This window comes from Paramisgurnus dabryanus, chromosome 2 (genome assembly GCF_030506205.2).
Source record: "Paramisgurnus dabryanus chromosome 2, PD_genome_1.1, whole genome shotgun sequence".
NCBI lineage: Eukaryota > Metazoa > Chordata > Actinopteri > Cypriniformes > Cobitidae > Paramisgurnus > Paramisgurnus dabryanus.
The window spans coordinates 29,966,035-29,984,957 of record NC_133338.1 but is presented as its reverse complement, the minus strand read 5'-3'; the positions used below and the strand labels follow the sequence as shown (position 1 = coordinate 29,984,957).

Genomic DNA, 18,923 nt, shown 5'->3' with positions numbered 1-18,923 from the left:
ATATTTTATGTATTGAATTTAGAGGTACGCATTTATTCGAAAATTACAAACTTCCTCTGTTTATATGCAAAATACTACATTAATCTTAACGTTATATTTAATGTCAAAGAAACCCGTTTAAAAGTTTACGGCCGCAGTGCCGCCGAACAAGTAAAAGGTGATGCGCAGTTGGAAATGCTCGCGAGGTGGCAGTAATGCAACAAATTGGATGCCAGCTTCCGCAAAACCCCAAAGACAAAGTAGAAGAAGCGAACGCTCGCGATAATGCCTTTAAAATGAATTTGTTGCGCGCGGCACAATAGCATACTTGTTTATTTAACGTTTTGAGCAAAACTATTGAATCATGCCGATTACTTGTTCAGCTATTGATTGCTCAAACCGGTTTGTCAAGGGATCAGAGATCCGATTTTACAGGTAAGAACGTTAAAGAAGTGTGTCAACTAACGTTATTTGCTACAGAGACACGCGTGGTGGCTACGTTATTTACATCTTCAACCTAAGTGTTTCTGGATACGAATAATTTCTAAACATAAAAACCTACCATAAACCCTAACCATTACCTATCCTAAAAATCAGAAGAAACGAGAAATGAATAACAATGGTGGCGTAAAAGCACCTAACGTTAACTGTGGTTGTGAACTAACACTTTACATTAACTGCAAACATGTCCCTCAAATCACAATAATAGGAATGCTGTCACAGGATCTCTCACTTGGCAAAACGAGGTCTTATGTACATGGGCACAACTGGTGTACATATACTGTACATGAAACAGTGCACCTGCAATGGCACATTGAGGTTTTACATGCAACTTGTTGTTTACTCCTACTTTAGCATCTTCTCCTGTGGACACAGTACAGTCTTTCACATTCTCACGTGTCGTTTTTGTGAGTGCTTCTTGTATATTGATTGTATTGATTAAGTTAGTCAACTAAAAGTCACATAATGCAATACAATATATAATTTTATAATATAATTATATAATTAAATTATATATCACAGCATTTACAAATTACAATAGCATTTTACTTGTAACCGCTGAAGTGATCAGACAGAGTATGCTGCAGTCAAAGGGAATTCAATTTATATACGGTTTGCTGGAGTTACTATAACCAACCTATCTCTAAGCAATACTCAATGAATGGATTAGCGTAAAGCTGTAATTATAGCTGTAAAAAAATTCTATTAAAAAGAAAAACTTGTATTATTTACTATTTTTTTTTTATAACCATCATTATGATTTTGCCGGTAATCCAGCAGCCTTAGCAATAATGTAAATATTGGTGACTAAAAAGGTGGCTGTAGACGTTGTTGTCTCTCTCTCATTCAGGTTTCCAATCAGCAAGCCGCAGCTGGCCGAGCAGTGGGTACGAAGCCTCGGGAGAAAGAATTTTGTTCCTACTCAAAACTCCTGTTTGTGCAGTGAGCATTTTCAGCCTGACTGCTTCCGTGACTATAATGGAAAACTGTTTCTTCGAGAGGATGCTGTGCCTACAATTTTTACGAACTCTGGAGGAGATGGTAACAAGGTGAGTCCCTGCACTCAACAGCTGTAATGTCCAGTTCAACCATATGTAGGAGAGCTGTATATCATGTAAAGAGTTTATAAAAGGCTTTTAGTAGTGTTGTTATAATCAGTGTTTCTGTCCTTGTTTCCAGATTGAGTTACGAAGAAACAGAGGAGGAATAGTAGGAAAGGAGGTCAATGAATCCAGTCGGCTTAATTCACTTTCTGATAAAGACAGAGCCAAACAGATGACAAAAGATAGAAGACAACCCGTAAGAGACTCCAGTCTGAAGGCAATACTGGAAATGCAGTCACTAACACTAGATTATTCCTTGTTTACATAGTCCAGGGTTCTTTGCTTCTTCTTATCATGATTTCTTACTTCACTATTCTATTGTTTTTTCCCATATCAGGGTGATTATTTTGATATTGCAAAGTTTACAGTAAGCACTGTACTTTGTACAATAAAGACTAACCATTCTGGCACAGACTATTTTAAATCAGTGCATGGACACAATAAGTGTTAAAGCTATAAGCACAGTGATTCATATAAATAAATGTGATGATTTTTAAAAGCTTGTTATTCTCTGTTACAGGGCAGAAGCGTAAATGAGCGGAGACGAGCAGGGGCAAAGCTCTCATCAGGTGACAGGTACCTGCCCATCTGCAATACATTATTACACCCATGATTGCCACCTCATTCAAGTCATGGGAAAGCCCATGTGGCCCAATCTCTCTCCCAACAATGAAAAGCTCTGCTAATTTTCTCAAAATTGAAACCTCATTAGCCACAAAATTTTTCTCCATAAACTTATACTTATACTTTTTGCTAATAGTAGAAGTGTAGTGTTACCAACTAAAATGTTTTAACGTTTAATTGCATGTTGCAGATTTACTTCAAGCCGGTGAAACTAATGTAAATTGTAAGAAAAACAAACTCCTAGAGAGACTGTTGTGAATTGCGGTTACATTTTAAGAGGTTCTTGCTGTAGGGAAGACTGTAAACAGCTGTACTTGAAGTATGTTATTATTTAACTCTTTCCCCGCCATTGACAAGTTATCTCGTAAATTAAGAGAAAACATATGAATAAGAAAAAAGGGGTTTCTGATGAGGTTTTATGGTAATCTATAATACTGTGATTATCCACTAGATGCACTTACCCGATTTATAAAAAACTGAAGCAAAAAATGATTTACTAATTTTAAACTATGTAGGTTTTATAATCATTCTGAATCTGATCTCTAACAAAATTTCACCCCAAAAATTCAATTATTTCATCTTTTTGCAAAAGAGTTAATAAGAAGAGAAAAAATATATAATAAGGATGAAATGTTTTTTTCCTGTTTTGTTTGTTTATTGTTTGTTTGAAAGCAGAGGGTCTGCTCTTTCATTTGAGATATTTGTATGTTTATATATTTTTCAGAACATTTTCCTGAAAGGCATTTTGTGAAAATCACAAAAAATGTTGGCAGGCAGGGAGTTAATGCATTATAATTATTTCTCCCATATGAATTTAATATACAGTGGGAGCTATAAATAATCAGTTGATATGACCTCCTAAACCGTGTAAACATCTGGGGTCTGAAGTGCTAACAAAACATTGTTCTGTTTAATTATCCTGACCAGCTCAACCAATGGCATGAGGCAGTCAAGAGCATTCAAGAAACTAATTATCAGGAATTATATATATATATTTTTAATCCAGTTAGATCCTGTGCTGAACCCACAGAAAATACACACTTCCCCATTAAACAGTAAGGAAACTTAAAATAAAAAGATTGAACTTAATCCATTAAATATTTTTCTCCATCCCTACAGACAGTCCCTGTCTCTGAAGAATAAGGTGTATGACAGCAAAGGTTTGCTGATCTCATGCGGGAAGGATCTGTGTGACTGTCTGGATGCAGAATGCATGGGCTGCTTCTATCCGTGTCCCGAGTGTGGCTCACGAAAGTGCGGTGTGGAGTGCAGGTGTGACCGAAAATGGCTATACGAACAGGTGGAAGTAGAGGGAGGAGAGATTATTCGCAACAGATTTGCCAATTAGCTCGGAGACCAGGAAAACATTGCTTCTGTTTCTCAGATAAGAGGACTGGCACTGGTTTTAAATGTGGACATTGCAGAAGTATTGGGTTTAATTGGTATGTAGATTTATTTTTTAACATTCTGTATTCAGTTAATAGAGTTTATCTGAGGATAGACATTTTTGGAAAATTGTTTCCATGCTAACAGCTGTATTTGCTATTTAATCCTTTAGTCATTTGTTTGTTATTAATTAATGTTGTATTCATGTCTGTGTTTTCTCTTGAAATGTGCCTTTACACAACAAATTCAGAATAAAAGTGTCTGTAGTGTGGCATTTCAGAATTTATTTGGTGATATCATCTATTAGATATTGTCTAAGATGTCTTTCTAATTGCCCTATTTGTCTCGGTGTACAGACTCTGTGCACTTCACCTCATGTCGCAGTGCTAGAAGCCAGAAATGTCAAGATGAAAAACAATCTGTCATAGGCCCAGTTTGCCCTGTAGCTGTACAACAATAGCATGCACAACAACAGAAAAATTGATGTAGAGCAGGGATAATGTATTGTGGGAGAATTTAAATGAGGTAAATTTCCAAAACATTCAGAACTAGACAGGCAGTTTATCTGTGGAACACAAAGACTGTGTAAAGCATTCATCCATTACGGTTTAATAAGTAGTTGGCAGAGGATTTTTAAACACTAATTGATGCACAGCATTAATGCGGTTTTAACTGATTACTATGCACTTTGATTTTTAGTGTGACTTGTATAAAAACCCATTTGTTCTGGTTTATGCTGGGATTTGTACAAGATGCTGGGATAGGCTCTAGCACTCATGCAACCCTGGATGGATGAAAAGATGTACTACATTTTTTCCTCAAGGCTTTTAGTAAAACCCGAACATCAATATAAAGGTGAAGAGCACTTTTAATAGCACATATTTAAAATATTGTATTTGTTTAAAATATGCATGTTTTATTCATAATAAGCTTTACGTCATACGTGTTTCCATTTGTAGACGGTTAATCCTTCAGGGTTATTGTAGGTTTTTGTTACTCCTTTTAATTTGTAAGTATTACATTTTTCCTGTGATTTGCTGTAACACATGTCCCTATTTGTATGTAGAAGATTGCCCATTTTCCAAAAACTCTTTGATATTCATATTGATTCATTCATTCCTGATTTGATTATGTAAATTTAATATGGTTTAGTGAGTTTGTTTAGCATATCAGACTCCGCATCCTCACAGAGACATTTGTACGGTTGATCTCAGAAGAACAATTATAACAACAACAATTTCACATGCAAAACGAATGTCTGTGTAAGCACTTGGGAAGAGAAATGGTTTATCAAGAGAAATGAGCACTGCTTACGCCGTGTAAAACCAGTTTTTATGGTGCAGTTTATGCATAATGAAAAGATGGAGAGCAAAACCCACAGAAATTTTCTAAAATGCATAACATGGTTTCACAGATGATTTATTAGGAGCTTAGAGGCAAAGTTTTAAATTAAAACAACTACATTATTTAATTGCTTTAATGTGTTACTGGAGGATGGTACATTTGTTAACATATTACAAATAAGCTGTTTTCACACAGACATAAAGGAAATGCGCCCGGGTTTTGATTTTTGGATCTTTCACACTGCCAATGATTTTCTGGAATCTGCACGTGCATTCACAAACATGCCGTAAAGAGACGTGTTTAACCCTTAAACAGGCAAGAGTGGAAAACGTTGAGCAAAAAATCATTTCATGACATTTTTTGTATCATCTGGACTTATGTAAAAGATATTCATTGGAATTTTTTAAATATTTGATATATTCAGGATTTTATGAGTTGTATCTCCCAGGATACATTGCCCTATTAAGGTATAAAAAAAGGATTAAGTCATCAAAATTTATTTTTTATTTGCAGCAAAAATTATGTGATTCTGACTTCCTCTCTTGCTCTAAAACATGCCATACATATTTTTTCATAAATTTTAAAAAGTGTAAACAACAGGTTTACTAGCAACAATGCATGTAAATAACACAACTAAATGTAAGTAGGCCTAACTAAGAATGAGCAGTTTTTGAATGTCTTCATTGGCTTCGTTGGTGCTTTTTCTGCTCCATCTGCAAAAATATATTTTTTTTAGATAATAATAGTTTGGTAAATTATTTAAGAATTGATGAATTTTGCATACTACCTGACCTACCCCTCAATGTAAACTATATGTGTCTATATGTGTTTCAATCAGAGGCCTCTTATTGGCTGCAATTTAGAGGAATGCATGCCTGGTATGAGGAAAATTACAAAAATTTCTTGGTTCTAATATACCACTGCACTGTCACAAAAAAATTCATCTTCATCACTTTTCTCAAAATCTGAAGAATTCATTGGTATCAGCTCTATAACTCATATTCCCTATTATTCCTTATACCATAAAATTAGCTGTTGTGAAGCCGTGAAAGAAAATTTCCAGTTAAAATGCTAAGATGCAGTCACCTAAATATACGAATATCAGTTTAACCTGCAAATTTGATCATTTATTACATTTTTCAACTCAAAATACAAAGATAGGCAATATTGTGGTTAATCCCTTTTTTATACCCTAATCAGGCAATGTATCTCAGGGGATACGTATATTTCAAAATGCGCTAAATAACAAAATAAACAACATATAACCAAATTTTCTTCTTTAGCACCTCAAGACAATGTTCACAGTTAATATTAGCAGTATTAATATTTTTTTTAAAGACAAAAAGTAAGATTAATATTCATTTACTTACCACAAAATCTGACTGTCCTGCAAAACCGGTGGCCATGTTGGATTTAGGTCAGGCTGACCAATTGATTAAAAAAAACTTGAAGCAAATAATGTTACCCACATATTCAAGACAGACCAAGGTTTGATAAGTGATATAAGGATTTGATTGAAAAATCTTTTTTATGCCCCAAACAAGACACTGAAGAGAGCGTATCCCGTGGTGCACATTGCCTGTTTAAGGGTTAAAGTCTTGTACTTGGTCGTTCTTTTTCTCAGCAGCGTCTTAAGTTTGCTTATTCGTGATTTTTCTATCAAAAACTATGCTTGTGCATTTTTGTTTATGATAAGATCATAAAGGTGTGAGTGATGCTGTTCTAGTATGCTGCTGGTGAATGATCTCTGCTTCAGAGTGGATATTTGACAAGTTCCCTGATCTTTGCTTCAGTCCAGTTTGCATTAATTTCTCATCGCTTGTTAACCATAACTTCTTGTTGAGATGATATGCGTGTTCTCACTACGGCGTGCTCCTTCTGTCTTGGTTCACACTTGACGCTTTCCGTAAATGTTATGCCTATGTTCAGGGTTCCCACGGGTCCTTAAAATCCTTGAAAGTTTGTGAATCTGGGGAAAAGAATTCAAGGCCCTGGTACGTTTTTAAAAATATACATAGGCCTACATAGATACAGGTCATTGAAAGTGCTTGAATCTATTTTATGCAAAAAATATATTTTATATCTGTGTAGTGTTTGATAATATCATAAAAATTCTAGACTTTTTAAGCACACGTGCTAAACTGTTCGCTTTAAATGCTTATATTTTGTATGTGAATGTTGATTCATACCAAAATGCTTTTTTGCATAGTTGTGTTTGACACATGAAAACGTCTCTGGTTAAGTAAACGAGACGCTGCGTCTCCCTTGCAATACTTCATGCGTTCCTGTAGCCCCATCTTTGGCAGTATTTCAGATAGCGATATACTTCCTGGCTCCGGCATCACCCTGTCTTTGTTGTTAAGCCTCACCATTGCTTGAATTTGATATACACATTCAGACACACTTACCTCTGGAGGCGTCCCTAAAGTGGCACGAGTTCCCTCGAAAGGGAACTGTAAAAATGTATCTTAAAATGTATCACAATGTATCCTTGCTCTCCCCACATGTAGTCTTGAATTTGAGGGTATTGGACCTGGAAAGTCTTTGAAAGGTCCTTGAATTTAAAGTTAACTAAGGTGTGGGAACCCTGAATGTTACGTAGTTCCCATTTACAAAGCCATCTCAGAACATTTATGGGACATATTTGTGTTCAAAAAGACAATCTGCCAATTTTACAGTACAATTTTACAATAATTTTCCATATGGGTTTTGTTTTATTCCATTATGCATTTATTAATTCTGTTAAAATCCAAATATTTTACCACAGGCTTCGAAATCTTTGGTTTAGCAGTTTTATTTGGTTTTGGCTTCAATGTCTAATGTACATTGCAGGTGGTTGTCTGGTGGCTGAGAACACCACAATCTGTGATGTCAGTGTTACACTTGCTACAATCACAACTAAGGGCCACAGGGTAGGTGAAAACTGAGTCAACCCCAACAGGACAGCCTTTGAATTCATAGGTCTCATAGGTCCATTCTAGAAAGTTACAGGTGTTCTGGTAGTGCTGCATCATGGGGCTTCGGTAAACTCTCTCCTGCAAACATATCAAATATTAAAGTTCCTTTATATGTGGTACAAAAAAAGGAATGTCTCACAATTAAAGGGGCCATGGCATGAAAATCTGACTGTTTTCATGTTTAAGTGCCATGATTGGCTCCCCAGTGCTTCTATCAACCTAGAAAATGTGAAAAAGATCAACACAGTAACTTAGTTTTGGTAAACCATTCTCTACAAGCAAATGAAAAAATTGGTTAATCTGCACTATCCAACCACAGTACTGCCATTTAGTGCAGAGAGAGAGAGAGAGAGAGAGAGAGAGAGAAAATAATTCACAGCACAATTGAGTTTCAATTTCAACAAACCACCATATTGTTATCAGTGATGGCACTTCATCCGCTCATTTGCATTTTAAAGGACACACCCAAAACGGCACATTTTTGCACACACCTACAAAGTGGCAATTTTAACATGCTATAATAAATTATTTATATGGTATTTTGGGCTAAAACTTCATATATGTGCTCTGGGGACACCAAATATTTATATGACATCTTAAAAAAGTCTTGTGTAATGGCCCCTTTAAAAAACTCAAACAAAAAAATAAACTACATTATATTTCCAATTCAAAAATATTATTAATGTAATATTTCACCTTCTGTATGTAAAGTACACATTATTAAGTACCTGTGTTCTGCAGAGTCCAGCACAAGCAGTGGTGTCAATTGTGATACAGCTGCCACATTCCTCACTTTCCACAGTAATGGAGATATTGGTAAGTCGACAGCTGGACCTGCATTCTGAAACCGCCCTCATTAGCACCGGCAACAGCATCACCATAACAACACCGCGCATCCTCATCTGGGAAGCATTACAAAATATGTGTGACTAATCAAAGAAAGACTACTGAAATAGATAAAAGTATTACCATCATATGTAATAAAACAATAATATGTGTTCCTGTAGCTCAGCTGGCATTAGCTGCCCAAAGGTTGTCCACTGCTGCTGAAGAAATTTGTGATCAAGAAATTACTCTTTGTTAAACCTAAGAAACTGACTTAAGATCTCAACTGTAAAAATAGATCAACTAAATCTGTTAAATTTGGTGTGATCAAAAACAAAACAATAATCTGGACAAAATGTAGTAAGTCAACCTAATAAACATAAATTAGAGACTTCACATCAGTCCTACCTGCTGGAAGTTTTGCCGAGACTAAATTGCTCTCTCCACTGACGTGGACATTTATACCCCCCGTCAGACCAGACACCCACCTATGGTTGAAAGATGCCATGTCTTATCATACTACGATATTTGCTTTTGTGGAGGTGGCACAAATCCCTAAAGCCTTGCGGCCATGGCATTCAGTCTGGGACAGGCTTAGACAGAACGTCATCCATGTAAAGGCCACCAGTGATGTTGTGCTTTTCAAGGTCAGTATTCTTGTTGTTTCACTTAAATCTTGTGGAACAATTACTTGTTTCGGAACAGTAATCTGATAATTAACAATTGCAGATGACTTCTCTTAAAGGATCACACCACTTTTTTGAAAATATGCTAATTTTCCAGCACTCAAAGAGTTAAATATTTGAGTTTTACCGTTTTGGAATCCATTCAGCCGATCTCTGGATCTGGCGGTACCACTTTTAGCATAGCTTAGCATAATCCATTGAATCTGATTAGACCATTAGCATTGTGCTAGAAAAAAATAACTAAGTTTTTCCTATTTAAAACTTGACTCTTCTGTAGTTACATCGTGTACTAAGACCGACGGAAAATTAAAAGTTGTGATTTTCTAGGCAGATCTCTCATTCCGTCGTAATAATCAAGGACTTTGCTGCCATATCATGACTGCAGGAGGCGCAATAATATGATGCAGTGCCCGAAAATAGTCTCCTGATATTGAAATTTACTATAGGGACTATTTTCAGGTGCTGCATAATGTCAATCCGCCTGCTGCAGCAAAGTCCTTATTACGCCAGAATGAGAGTATAGTTTCTAGCCACATCGGTCTATAAAAATCGTAACTTTGAATTTTTCGTCGGTCTTAGTACACGATGTAACTACAGAAGAGTCAAATTTTAAGTAGGTAAACAATAGAAACTCTTGGGTTATTTTTGAGCGCGATGCTAATGTTCTAATCAGATTCAATGAATTATGCCAAGCTATACTAAAAATGGTACTGCCAGACCTGGAGATCAGCTGAATGAACTCCAAAACGGTAAATATCAAATGTTTAACTTTAGGGGAGCTGGAAAATGAGCCTATTTTCAAAAAAAAGTGGAGTGTCCCTTTAAAGAGCCCATATGACTTGTTCAACATATTTTTATGTCTTCTTGATATTAACTAACCACAATTAAAAAAACAAAATTTGTGTAAGAAATTATATAACATTGTAACTTATTCCTAATATTGTAATCAGTCTCTGCAGTCAAGTCCAGCATTCATTTCATATTGCATTACTATAGGCCTAATCATTATTGCCTGAATCTGTTCACAAAGTTATACAGTGGTCTTGCTTTTTTGATTCTGTCTTCAGTGTCTTTCGCACATCTCAGCCTGCATCTTTGACATCTCGAAATATCAGCTCAGCCTTGACAAGATGGAGCTGTCTTTTAATGTATCCGCCCCCAGTTTCTTTCAATCTCTTTTGAAGGTCAGCAGTCATTGACTCCTGATGTATACAAATCTTGGAAGTTGTCCAAAATGACCCAGTGACCTTTATTTATCATGCTGCGACATCTGCTCCTCCATCCACATATGGCTGTTTACTGTAGAAAACAAATCTCCCTTTAAAATCTCAATAGTGCATCAAAAATGCTGATGCCTTCCTTGCGTTTCATCTCAAGTCATTTTCACATTTTCTTAGGTATCCATATATACTAAACAGTGGTGCTATAATGATTTGATTGTTATTTAAGACCCTGGTCTATTCAATCAATGCCATATAGCCAAACAATTATAAGCCATTGGCCATACCACAGCACCCACAATCTTTTATTTCTACAAATGAAAAGCAACCTTTAAAAATACGCATCCTTTCAAAATGCACTTTGATTAAACTGAGGAAAATTGACAGTAACCATGAGTTTCTGTGAGATTCTTCTAGCAATGTATTCCTAGAAGAATATTACCATAGGCGCCATGTTCTTGATTGAACTTCTAGAAATTTGATTAGTTATTTTCGCTGTGTTGTCACCTCTCTAAATAGCCTTGTTTTACTGGCCCATAGTTATTGGTATAAGAAAAATATTGCCCCTATTAATTCTGTCTGTTTTCCGTTGTGCCAACTGCATGCTCATAAGCAAACAGACAAAATGTGCTATGTTCAAAACAGGCCAATGCAGTTTTCTTTTAGTCTTTAAAGTGGCAATTTGAATCATAAATTCATTTCAGAAAAGAGGTCGGTCAGTGCAATCTGCTTAAAGAAAAGCAGACACAATGCAGCCACCTGAATGAAACCCTCTAAGCATTTTGATCAATTGTTCTCCTGTAAAAAGGCGAGTATGTAAGACCCATTGTTTTATTAAAAGGGATAGTTCGCCCAAAAATGAAAATCCTTTTAATGTTTACTCAACATCACGTTGGTCTAAACCTGTATGAGATCTTTTATTCTGTTGAACACAAAAAGAAGATACTGTGCTACTGATGAATTATGGGCTTGAAACACTCCATAAAAGTAATATGCTGCTGAGCAGGTAATATAGAAGTAAACCTGGAAAACATTTAACAGTTTTATTTGGGCATCAATAATCTTGAAATCATATAACAAAAATGACATAATTTTAAATTAATAAAATAACATAATGATTATATTGTTGCAGTTTAGAGCCAATTTTACAATAAAAATTGTCTTTGTTTAAATGTGCCCATATGAGAACATCTGGTAGTATGCAGTATTCTTCTGTATTCACTATAATATATAGTGTATGATTAGATTCTAGTGTTTTTGAAACTTCCCTACTATAGTTTATTGACAGTTTATCAATTCACTATAATCAATACTACATAATTCTATACTCCAGAAGGTCCCTCGGGTGGGTAGATGCGATGAATTGGATGTCAGACAGACGCATAAAGGGGCTGGTGAAGTTTGGGAACTGCAGCACACCGGTGCGGTCGCAGTGACCCGCCGTGGCCACTGGGGGACGATCAAGGTCTTTCAGCGCCGCGCAAACGTGCGTAACTCGGCGGAGCGCTGATACCCAATAACACGAGCACAATGGTCAACGGGCGAGACTGAGCGGCAGACAGATGCGCGCTGCGCATACTTACCTAAGGCTATTTCACATGGCATCCTCAAACTTTAAAACATCTCGATTTTGACTCTGCTCGTTTGATTTATCGAGCCACGCAGCATGCTCTCGGCAGCAGCACCTGCTTTTTGGTGAGTGTGAGTCCAGGCTTAATGCAGCGGTGCATGTTTTTTTGGGAGGGGAGATGGGCAGGTGATGAGAGATCCTGTTGAATAAAGACCCAGCGGCGAGCCGTGGCCAAAACTGTCATCCTTCGAATGCGATCACACCTGAATGTAGAGGTGTCATGTTCTGCGTATGGGTACGTCGAGGAATATGTGGATTCTCAAAGCAAGAGGGATTTTTTGACAAACCTGGGATTTACATCCTCACCCATCTCTAGCTTTTTACATGAAGGGTGGAAGCTACCGAAGACATACCCTTTTTTTTTCTCATGTGAGTGTCTCGAATGATATTAAGTGGAGTGCATGAGAGGGGCTGAAAAATTGCGTGCGACGACTGTTTATAATTAATTGTCAAGGGAATTTGCATCAGTAATATCACGCGCTGTTTCCTGCTTCTTGCTCGGCTGGCCTGTAACAATAAGTGTGTACCATTATTAGTAATAGTAATCGTTTGATTGTTAGTGTTAGATTTATTAAGCAGTGCAGGGATATGGACTTATCTCTTTGTTCTTGATGAGTTTTATTATTGTTTTGCTCACGTAGGCCTATCCACAAACATCACAGATTAGATGAGATGTCAGCGCATCGAGGACATGTTGATGAACAGTGTGTTGAACGTTTGCATCTTACAACACCTTTAATTTTCATGTCTTTCTTTTCAGCTGTTGCTGGTGTCAAACGGGTTCAGTGATTCATTCATAGCCAGAGAAGGGGCAGAGGACGGAACAATCCTACACCCCACCCCTCCCTCATACCGGAGATGGGAATCGGTGAATTCATAGGTGCTGAAAGTCTCTACGGCGACTGAGCACCTTGCATAACGGAAAGATCTGCTCTCTCCTCTTGTATCCAGTTACCCTATGGATATGCGTAACAGAAATGCGCGCCAGCTAATCATATGGACTCTTGTGCACATTTCACTAATGATGTCACCAGAAACAAGTTATTTCACTATAGTTGTAAAGTCCAATTACTAGCAAAAGTGCATTTAAGGACCATACAAACTACGCCTGAACACTTATTGCATACTGTGAGGCGGTGGACCACTAACCGTGCCAGTCAAGTGCATTTATGAAGTTTCATGTGTTGAAAGTTTCTCGTGTTTAGCCTTATTCTTCATCCAGTTGCTGCGATTTTGCTGCTCCATCATTTTGAAACGTTTCATAGTTTGCAAAGATGGAATTTGCAATGGTGGGCGCGGACAGCGGGGGTTGCAACACCCACCTGCCCTACGGATATGCCCATGCTCGTGCCAGAGAGAGAGAGCGCGAGAGGGAAAGACAGTCTCGCGCAGCGGCGGCGTCAGCTGAAGCCGTATCGGTTGGAGAGGGAGGTGGGTCCTTTAGCCATCCCCACAACCACCAGCATCAGAGTCGTACCGCCTCTTCAACGAATGCCAACAACAGTAGCGCCGGGACCGCCTCGCGCCCCTCCTCCTCCTCCCAACAGCCGCAACAGCAGCAACACCACGAGCCACAACTGCAACTTCTCAGAGAGCGAAAAAAGGAAAGAGGCGTCGCGCGCTGGAGACGGAACCGCGCGGCACTCGGCGGGGATCTACGCCAGTCCGAGTTGGCGCTCCTAGGGTCCGAGGAGGACATAATGATAGAGGAGGACGAGGCAGAGGGCGAGGAGGAAGAGGAGGACAGGGGGAGCAAGAGATCGAGTTTTGTCTATAACATGGATGATGAAGAGGAGACGGTTTCTTTAACAGACAGGCGTCCTCAGTCAGGGTACGAAAATGTTTACAATGAGTACGGCTGCTGCGAAAGAGTTGTCATCAACGTCTCGGGCTTGAAGTTTGAAACGCAGCTGAAGACGCTCGCACAGTTCCCGGACACTCTGCTTGGGGACCCTGAGAAACGAATCAGGTACTTCGACCCTCTGCGTAACGAGTACTTTTTTGACAGGAACAGACCAAGCTTCGACGCCATTCTATACTTTTATCAGTCAGGGGGGCGATTAAAGAGACCCGCAAATGTACCGTTTGACATCTTTTCCGAGGAGGTGAAGTTTTATGAACTCGGGGAGGAAGCAATGCTCAAGTTCCGCGAGGATGAGGGCTTCGTGAAGGAGGAGGAGAAGCCGCTACCCGAGGACGAGTTCAAACGTCAGATTTGGCTCTTGTTCGAGTATCCAGAGAGTTCAAGTCCAGCCAGAGGGATTGCGGTCGTGTCAGTGTTGGTTATCGTCATATCCATTGTTATTTTTTGTTTGGAAACATTGCCAGAATTCAGGGATGACAAAGAATTCCGTAGCCCAGGTAAAAATTCCACGCACCCAGACAATGGATTTACGCCATTTAACGACCCCTTTTTCATCGTTGAGACAGTGTGCATCATTTGGTTCTCGTTTGAGATCATTGTCCGTTTTTTCGCTAGCCCCAGCAAACCTGATTTTTTCAAAAACGTTATGAACTCCATAGACATCGTCTCTATTTTGCCTTACTTCATAACTCTCGGCACAGACCTCGCTCAACAACAAGGCAATGGGCAACATACAATGAGTTTTGCGATCCTGAGAATAATACGACTTGTCAGGGTGTTCAGGATCTTCAAGCTGTCACGACACTCTAAAGGTCTCCAAATTCTCGGACACACTTTACGCGCAAGCATGCGGGAATTGGCGCTGCTTATTTTCTTCCTTGTCATCGGTGTCATCCTGTTCTCTAGCGCTGTATACTTTGCTGAGGCTGATGAACCCTCGTCACAGTTCACGAGCATCCCGGACGCTTTTTGGTGGGCTGTTGTGACCATGACCACGGTGGGTTACGGGGACATGAAGCCTATAACAGTCGGGGGCAAAATAGTGGGCTCGTTGTGCGCTATAGCAGGTGTCCTCACCATTGCGCTTCCAGTCCCCGTCATTGTGTCCAACTTCAATTACTTTTACCACCGAGAGACAGATAACGAGGATCAAACACCCGTTGTTGAACAACCTCCACCGGGTTGTCCGTACTTTCCGGATTTTCTGAGAAAATTCAAAGGCTCCCCGTCGGGGTCGTCTTTGGGTGACAAGGCTGCTGAGTATATGGAGATGGAGGAAGGCGTAACAGAATCCCTTTGCGGTGCTGACACGCAGAGCCCGAGTAGAGGGAACGGTACTGACATAAGCGGAAAAAACAGTTCACAATCACGAACCCTACAGACAGATGTATGATTCACATTGTTGAGAAGTTTTCATCAAGAAGACTGCACAAATAAATCAGTTAACAGCACACATGCACGCACGGTTGCGCGCTCGCAACTTGAAGACATAAGCGCGTGCGCAAACGCACAGAGAAGCTAACATAATCATTACGTTATGGACCTAAGCTGAAACATTTTTGCAATGTGGCTACTTTTGTAGAAAAACGTACCCTGTAATCCAGTGACAGCCAACGCAAAAATCACCAGCTTTATGTGACGTGGAAAGGTCTCTATCTGCCCACCTGTTCTGTTGACAGAACTGAACACCTACCGGTTCATTAAAGGAAGGCAAGAAAAAGGAATTTGCATAGGCACTTTATGAGTTACATTTGTCAGTAATTGTAGGAAAAAGAGAGTTCTTATCTAATGCTATTATGCAATAACGTTTAAATCGTTTGCACTATCAGTTATGTTATAGTCTCCTAGTATAACGCAGAAGAAAGAAGTGGAGGCTGAGAGGGAGTACATTAATTAAAATATATTAATGATTCGAAATAATATTAAAGATATATGCTTCACTGTTGAGGACAAAACAATTTAGCGCAATGTAGTTTCCCATAATAATAAATTATTCTAACGTAGGCTACTATTTTAATAATTAATTGGAGAGCAGCACGCATGACAACTTAATACAATATTATCATAAATCAAATTTTGGCAAATATGTCAGCATGCCAGTATTCAGTATATACAACACTCTGGTCAAACCTTTTTAGCCAACCCCCTGTGTAGTTATCTGTGCATATGGTGGCTGCAGAGTCATTTTGATCAGTCCCTTTGAGAGTATTGGGTAACAAAACAATCATCTTAGCTTTTTTATGTGAAACATTACTCTGCATTATTTCCTTCGTTAGTAAGACGTTACTATATGGTAAATTCCGGTTTTACATCTTCTAACAAAGTCAACGACACCAGGCTTGAAGGATCAGTTTGGCCACAGTTTTCAGGTTACTGTTATGGGAGTATACTTCAAGGGAATGTTTCATGCAACTATTTCTTCGTCCCTTTACCAATTGACAGTGCATTCCTTTATTAAAAATGCTGACGGAAATGAATGGAACTTGAACTCGACTCCAACAGATCAGTGGATTTCATGCACAACAGTACCTGCTTTCCTCAACGAATCCATGTTCTCCTGGAGTGCGCGATGAACACTGAGCATGCGCAGTTCAGTATACAAGCCAAGGTAAGCGTTTGCTTAGTTACACATCAATCATGATATTATTATTACGCTTAATTTTACAATTCCCCAAATGTTTACGCATGCGCTTTTACGTGTTGTTTGTTGCTGGCTTATTGTTGGCTTTACACAACCTCGAATTTGAATCCACACCTACACTATATCTCATCTCACAATAATATATTAACAATATCTTAAATCGTTTAGCAACATGGGAGCTGTTATAACTGAAAACACTAACCGTTCTGGAATGCAAACATCCTCATAGCTCATTAAGTGTTCAGAGCTTCAATTTCTGATGTTATAATATATAGCTGCTGTTGCTGTTTTATTGTAGGCAAGATAATTATCATTTAATCTCCAGTAAACTGACATTTTGTCATTAGGATGTGGTTTTAGTACAATCTGTACAGGAAGATAACTATTGTCTCCCTTGGCCTCATCTATCTGAACCAGTTTACCTCCCAAACTAAAATTAAATAGCAACACTCAATGTTGGATTACCATAATCACCTGCTTTGTGTTTTTGAAGTGCCATGTGCTCTTGTAACAAAAATGTGTCATTAAATTGTGGTAATAGTTGATGATTAATAATAAACAATTATCACACATTAGGTCACTACTCACTTCTGCTGTATAAACCACAAAAAAAAACAATACATTTGTGCTTCATGTGAAAACTGACATGATTAAATACAGTGTTCTCATTTGTAAAGAGATTGTCTAGCAGTTTGTAGATGAATTTTTGGTAATGACATCAGATTGCTGAAATAATGTGCTCCCTTTGAGGTAAAAGTATGCTGATGCTTTCTATCTGCTTATAGTTTAGTAGAGGTTTATTGTGATTATTATAAATCCAAACCAAATGAACTCTAAAATGTCACATTCTAATCTGTATGTATTTGTATTTATTTAACTAAACAAAGGGAATAATGTTATACATGAACAAACATACCAACACTTTGTAAGAAAGGCTATCATTCATATTTTGATATGGTATATATTTGTTTTTCTTTGCACACAACAGTCTTTGTTTAGTAAGTGTGAGCATCTCCCATTCCTAGTTTATTTATAAGTTGTCCTTAAATACTAAAATGTGAAGAGATATTCAGCATAATGAGGATATTTTCTTAATCTTTAGGCATTATGGGATTTCACATAATGTGAAAATTCATGAATACAGTATGAACAACACACAAATATTGCTTGTATTTGCATAATAACCCAGGTTATTAGGCACTCGTTTACAGGGGTAATGTTGCACGGCATTAGGAGGTTGATATTCAAGGGTAGTTTATGAACTATAATTTACCCAGCTGTATTTCCTTTAAGCAAATTTGGCCTAAACCTTGTTGTTGTATTATTTTTCAGTCTGAAAGCTACATCTGCCTTGTATCATTGTTTTTGTTTAGGCACAGCTTTCTATTGATGATGAAGCTGCAGCGCAGGTGTTGCATTTGTAAAATGGCTACCAAACAACACAAACAGTATTGCAGTTCTCACATTTATTATTTTGATCTCTCAGTGTGTCTTCCTCTTCTTTCTTTTGAGTACTTGCCCTTTGCACTCATTGTAAAAGTAGTATTCCAGGCTGCAGGTGTATCATAGACAGACATAACAGAAAAAGGAATCAGCAGACTCTACAGTTCTGTACAGTCAATGCTTTTTATTTATTCACAACGTGTACTGTAGGTCCACACCTACAGGTCCATGTGTGTGTGTGTGTGTGTGTCTGTCAGGGTGTGAATTCTGGGTAGTACATCAATTAAACCCTTCACTAATGTCGCTGTCATAAATATCTCAATGCCTCAGTGGATGGATATTAAACTAGATTTCCTAATATCACTCAGCCATGACTAAAAAAGACATTTTGCAATATTGATAGATCAGTGCAACACCAATAGCCATTTCCATAACACTGACACTTTGTAAATATCAAGACTGGCATTTGAGCAGTGTAGAGAAGCAGAATAATGTGGCATTAGTCCAGCTGAAGCAATGAGCATCACTTCACTCGAAGCAATAATTAGCTGCTGTGCGTGATGTGTGGAGCATAACACAGAAGTGTAGCTCTACTACAGAGAGATTGGCTTGTTTCAATACCCACACTTTGAAATGATCAGATAATAAAAATAAACATCTCTACGGATTATAAACTGAGTTGTCATGGCAGATTTTTCACTCCATAATCCCCTCATCTTA

At 38.2% G+C, this 18,923-nt stretch overlaps 3 protein-coding genes across 4 annotated transcripts in view; 2 read left to right on the top strand and 1 right to left on the bottom strand.

Moving 5' to 3' along the window:
- Positions 1 to 223: 223 nt before the first annotated feature.
- Positions 224 to 3,864, top strand: arl14ep (ADP-ribosylation factor-like 14 effector protein). Of its 2 annotated transcripts, none has more exons than XM_065267912.2 (5): positions 224 to 414; positions 1,331 to 1,529; positions 1,660 to 1,779; positions 2,104 to 2,159; positions 3,327 to 3,864. In XM_065267912.2, the coding sequence occupies exons 1-5, from the start codon at positions 344 to 346 to the stop codon at positions 3,553 to 3,555; spliced, it is 675 nt and encodes a 224-aa protein (XP_065123984.1). In that variant the 5' UTR covers positions 224 to 343; the 3' UTR covers positions 3,556 to 3,864. The 2 variants fall into 2 exon arrangements, with proteins under 2 accessions (XP_065123984.1, XP_065123983.1); XM_065267911.2 differs by having other exon boundaries at positions 1,660 to 1,800.
- Positions 3,865 to 7,753: 3,889 nt separating this feature from the next.
- Positions 7,754 to 9,217, bottom strand: fshb (follicle stimulating hormone subunit beta). The gene is made up of 3 exons (XM_065267683.2): positions 9,128 to 9,217; positions 8,623 to 8,796; positions 7,754 to 7,972 (listed from the first exon to the last, which is right to left on the bottom strand). Exons 2-3 carry the CDS (start codon positions 8,794 to 8,796, stop codon positions 7,754 to 7,756), a joined length of 393 nt encoding a protein of 130 aa, XP_065123755.1. The 5' UTR covers positions 9,128 to 9,217.
- A 3,793-nt stretch (positions 9,218 to 13,010) lies between these two features.
- kcna4 (potassium voltage-gated channel, shaker-related subfamily, member 4) overlaps positions 13,011 to 18,923 on the top strand; it is a 40,384-nt gene continuing 34,471 nt past the window's right edge. Inside the window, exon 1 of the mRNA XM_065267709.1 lies at positions 13,011 to 16,727. Coding sequence (XP_065123781.1) covers positions 13,530 to 15,512 — 1,983 coding nt within the window. The 5' untranslated portion in view covers positions 13,011 to 13,529 and the 3' untranslated portion in view covers positions 15,513 to 16,727. The remainder of the gene's footprint in view (positions 16,728 to 18,923) is intronic.